This window comes from Henckelia pumila, chromosome 2 (assembly GCF_033568475.1).
Source record: "Henckelia pumila isolate YLH828 chromosome 2, ASM3356847v2, whole genome shotgun sequence".
Lineage (NCBI taxonomy): Eukaryota > Viridiplantae > Streptophyta > Magnoliopsida > Lamiales > Gesneriaceae > Henckelia > Henckelia pumila.
In genome coordinates this window covers 190,385,978-190,390,976 of record NC_133121.1, presented here as the reverse complement: position 1 = coordinate 190,390,976, position 4,999 = coordinate 190,385,978, and the positions used below count along the sequence as shown (strand labels likewise).

At 31.3% G+C, this 4,999-nt stretch overlaps 1 protein-coding gene across 1 annotated transcript; it reads right to left on the bottom strand.

Moving 5' to 3' along the window:
• Window positions 1-1,748: 1,748 nt before the first annotated feature.
• On the bottom strand, window positions 1,749-4,762 carry LOC140883461 (plasmodesmata-located protein 6-like). Its single transcript, XM_073289931.1, has 3 exons — window positions 3,938-4,762; window positions 2,344-2,454; window positions 1,749-2,008 (listed from the first exon to the last, which is right to left on the bottom strand). The coding sequence occupies exons 1-3, from the start codon at window positions 4,695-4,697 to the stop codon at window positions 1,998-2,000; spliced, it is 882 nt and encodes a 293-aa protein (XP_073146032.1). The 5' UTR covers window positions 4,698-4,762; the 3' UTR covers window positions 1,749-1,997.
• Between the last annotated feature and the right edge of the window lie 237 nt (window positions 4,763-4,999).

Below are 4,999 nucleotides of genomic sequence, written 5' to 3'. Positions count from 1 at the left end.
CTCTAGCAAGACAATTATTGCACCCGAACAATCTCTCTTCTAATAATTTCTCTCTTGCAGTCGACGAGAGTTGAAAACATGATCTTGACTTTCATATCAATTGTAGGACTTAGCAACTATATATTGCTTTGTCAAAAATTATAGTTCGTAATACATCAATCATACATCAAATCATTCATATCGTAATACACTGATAGTATGTACCTCAATAATTAGATGATCAATTATTAAGGTAATGTATTTTGAACTCAACCATATTTCCTAGTACGAGATGGTGGTGTAAATTGAATAAAACAATCTGGTGTAAATTGAACTCAGCAAATAAATATTAAAATGAAATTGGTTTGCCGCATATTGAAAATGATTGAATTTGAAGCATATAGAAATACTTTCCCTTAAGATTTTATATATTTGCCCCTAATTCCCTAATTTTTCAGATGAATTATCGGCAAATTACGTCCAAGATATAACGAAGCCGTGCCCACAATATCTAGCAAAAGTATCATGTTTCTGAACATATATTATAAATCTATAGAATTTCTGAAAAAAATTAGGTGAAAATAATTGGTGTATTTTCATGAACCAATGTGTAATTCTACCGATTCAACAATCACTTCAGGCTTTTTCATTTGACTAGTCGTAGAAGTTATTTATGGATGAAATTATGCAACCAAGCTAGAGACACATTTATTTATAACAATCCAAATCTCAAATTACAATCTCTCTTGTAGTTTCAAATTAAAAAACAAGGAATCGTTCGTAAGGGCTTCTACTTATTTTGAAATAAATTATGAAGCTAATACAAGCTAAATTTGTGTGTTTTGAGAAAAAAAAATACTTTCAAATGTAAATATTTTTAGCAACATTACAACAATATTCTTACCCATATAAAACTTTTCTTTTATATTAATCTAAATTTTGATATATATTCATACTATCAGCTATGTCTTTCTATAATTATTATTACATTATGATATTTTGCATCAAAATTAATTTATCTCGGTATACATGATTAGTAATTGAAATTTTTATAATATTAATAAAAACTTTAAAAAGACAAATAACAAAATTTTTATAAATATACAAAATAATTTAAAAATTATGGAAATGCATTTTTATAATAAATTATTGTAATAAAATATGCTTGAAATTTTATGATTCCATTCAATACTCCTAAAAACTCATATATAAATAAAACTGATTTTTTTTAAAAAAAATATTCAAAAATATTTATAAAAATAGGTGCGTGAATCTAAGAAAAAAATTGTAGTACAATAATTGAGGACAGTTATAAAATACGATAAGTGTTTTAAGTATAAAAAGTCAAATAACTAAATCATTAACTAAAAAAAGATAAGTTAAAAAAAACACCATAATCTTACTTCTAGCTTATGGCTAAAATCTGTAAAAGTTAAAATTACAAAAATAAATATTCACTAACACTCTAAAGTATTTAATCATGCATGTGTGCGCGCTAACAAGATGGTCCATAAGTTACACTTGTATCGTAACAGATGTTTTTATTTTTTACTAGGAAATTTTTTTAATAACTCATATTACTATTAATTTTAAAACGTCAAACTAAGTCAATAAAATAATTTATAATTTCACAATGTTGACTAAAATTAATTTAATGCTCACTAGTGTAATTTTCATTGTACATATAGCATAAATCGTTAATTATTTAGATATACTCGAACTTCATAAATAATTAAAGATCGATCTATAAAACGATATCAGGTTAGTTATCAAATAGTAAAATATAATATTTAATAAATAATTAGAAACGTCAAGATTCTTATTACTATTTTTATTTAGCTACATTTTGCTTCAAGATTCCCCAATTTCTTTACTCAATTTTTCAAGTTTCCTTTCCTTCTTTGCTTTCTTGGGGAATGGGGAGAGGGAAGGGAAGCTTCACAGAAAGTAAAACACTAAAGAATCGAAAGCAATGCAATATATACCACTTCAATTAACATTATTCTTTCCATTTCTCCTTATTTACCACCTGCAAAAATAAAAAAAATTTGATTAATCTTACAAATTGTTTAATATAGCTAGGTTTTTGGTTAATAACATTATTTTTTCACATTTAGTTTGATTTTTCATATTGTATTTCTAATATGTCTTCGGAAATTACTGACATGAGACTGAATGCTGCTAATATGCCTAATTGGCTAATTGAAACTGAGATTTCGTATGAAAATGGGATGGGCGAAATATTTTGGAAAATCATTTCAGTGCAACAAAACAAATTTTGGCAAATTAGATAATAAAATATTTAAAAAACTACTATATATATATATATATATAAAACCAATTGAATGGTTATTAATTATTTACCTTTAGTGTCGAAGAATTTACTCAAGCACGATAGGAAAAAAATGAGGAGTGAAACGCCAGCAATGAGTCCAATAATAATGGCAAGTGTTTTCTCAATCTCATCATCGTTTCCTACAACACAAATTAAACGAAATAGATTACACGGACATAAACAATTTATTCACATTATGAGTAATAAGTATTAATTCATGTGTAATTTTTAAATTTTTTCCACGATCATGAGTCATATACTTGATTTATTTTCCCATAAAACAAAATTTCTTAACAGAAAATATCTTAATTAAGGTACAATTTTTTCGAGGAATGTGGAGTTAATGATTCCAATTAAATAATAAATCCGTTTTGCATAGTCATGAATTTCAATCCTGAACTATCGATTATAATTATTTTTTGATTCACTGATCAATTTCAGATTTATGTCACATGGACTCATCTGAAATCCTTCTTCCAAAATTTTTGTCTGATCCAAATTCTTACATCAAAATACAATCTTGGAGGAAAAAATAATAAATGGTTTAAAAAAAATGTATCATAAATATATTGGTAGACAGCCAGATGCCATGTCAAATTAAATTTGTAATAAAACTATTGCTAGCTTTCTGCCAATGTCATATTTTGGCAATCTAAATGTAAATTGAAAACAAAACACCCTTTTCTTTAAAATCCATGCACCGCAAAATATTTAATTTTTTTTTAAAAAAATGTGTATATTTATATAATATTAAATGTGTGTGTATTTCAAATTTAAAATGTGGAAATTAAAGAACCCTTCAAAAAAAAATTGTGGAAAAAGAATCTTAAAAATTGATATGATATTTGGCCAAACTCAAGCTCCACCATATCTTTAAGGTGGCAAGAAGGAAATAAGAATAACAACAATACCTTTGCTCCAACTTTTTTTCTTTTCCTCTCTCGTCAATTTTTGTTTATTCATGAAGTTGACGGCTACTTTATTAGATCATCATTATTAATCAAAGCTTTAATTTCTAATTCAGTTGAGAGGATAATTATACCTTTTCTTATCAAAAAGTTTTCAACATAAATACATAATATATCTAGAAAATTTAGGGGACAGTTATATATTTATTCATCTATTTTACTTCGGTGTGATTTTTATTATGGGAGTTGATATTTAAATTCCATTTTTTTGTTATTTGCACTACATTTGTAAATAAATTTTTACTCCACTTTACACATAAAGTGAAGTGTAAATAACACAAAATGAAGTGTAAATATCAAATCTCTTTTATTCTTTTAAATGGTGTTACCATGGTATTGATGCGACACAAAATAGTAAAATGTGTATTGTCACGTTGACACTTAAAAAAAATATCAAAATCGAAATATAAAAAGTCCATATTGAAATTTAACAAAATAAATGAAAAAAATCGTTAAAAAAATTAAAATTAAAATTTTCCTCAAAATTAAGTACCGTGCTTGAAATCGTATTTTCCATTAAATTATATATGTGCGCACATTTCTCCCAAAATATGACTATGCAGAAAGGTTTTTAAAACGCCTCAAAATCAATTAGCAATCTGAATTAATTAATTAATTCACCAAATTTAACATGAGGTCTGTCTCCGCCGCTTACCATTGTCGGGCGTGTACCCACGCTCCGAGTACCGCGCGTAGCATTTCCCCAGAAACATATCCCCCCACGCAGCCGATCCACACTCACTTCTCAGCCGTTGGATCGCCTCGGACAGGCAATCTTGACACTCGCTCATGCTCAAATCCTGCGTGCACTGCGCATACCCCTTCAAATTCCCGGACCCTCCGACCCGGAAATACTGACCCGAACCCGCTAAATAACCCAGAACCCCATCTATCCGGGTCGATAAATCCGACCCGTACCCGGTCGACGGCCCACACTTCCTGTACACCACGGTCTTGTCCTCCGCCCCGAGGAAAGAAACATTGTCGTACCTCACGTAACACCCGTCAAACTGCAACGCGCCGCCGGACGCGCCGACGCAGAGGGCGCCGAGACGGCTGACTGCATCAGCCACGCAGTCGTGGCAGTCGCCGGGGTTGGTGAGGTCGCCTCGGCACTGGAAGAGGCCGTATAAGACGGCTTGGTCGGGGACGGAGGCGGGGAAGGCATTCTTGAAGCTGTTGTAGTTGGCGAAGGAGGCGGAGTTGACGAGGGAGGCGAGAATGGAGTTGACGTTGGATTGATAAGGGGAGTTGGGATTGTATTTGAGCTGGGAACAGCCCAAGTACACGAAGGATTCCGGTGACGAATCCGAAGTGTTGGCGGAGATGAGTAGGAGGAAGATTAGGAAGGTTAAAGTAGCAGAAGAAATCATATTGGAGGAGAAGTTGGGGAAAGAGAAGTGTTTCGCATGCATAGATGAGAGTTGTGGGAGATGAGATCAGTTGGTTGATGGTTGAAATATTATAGTGTTTTGTGGAGTCAAATGCCAGCTAGGAGTGTGTGAGGTAGGGGACATGAGCCATTTTGTATGCTTTACTAGTCTCTATCTCATGAGTTTGGTTTTTTTTACTTTTTTTTTTCTTATGTGTATATGGGAAATAATAGAGGTTGGCGGATCGTTATCTGCTCATGGCAGTGAATCAAATATCATTTTTGGTTCGAGCTATGGGATGGACCACTAGCTAGCTCTCAATTTTCTCTCAAAGGCTCTAGGAT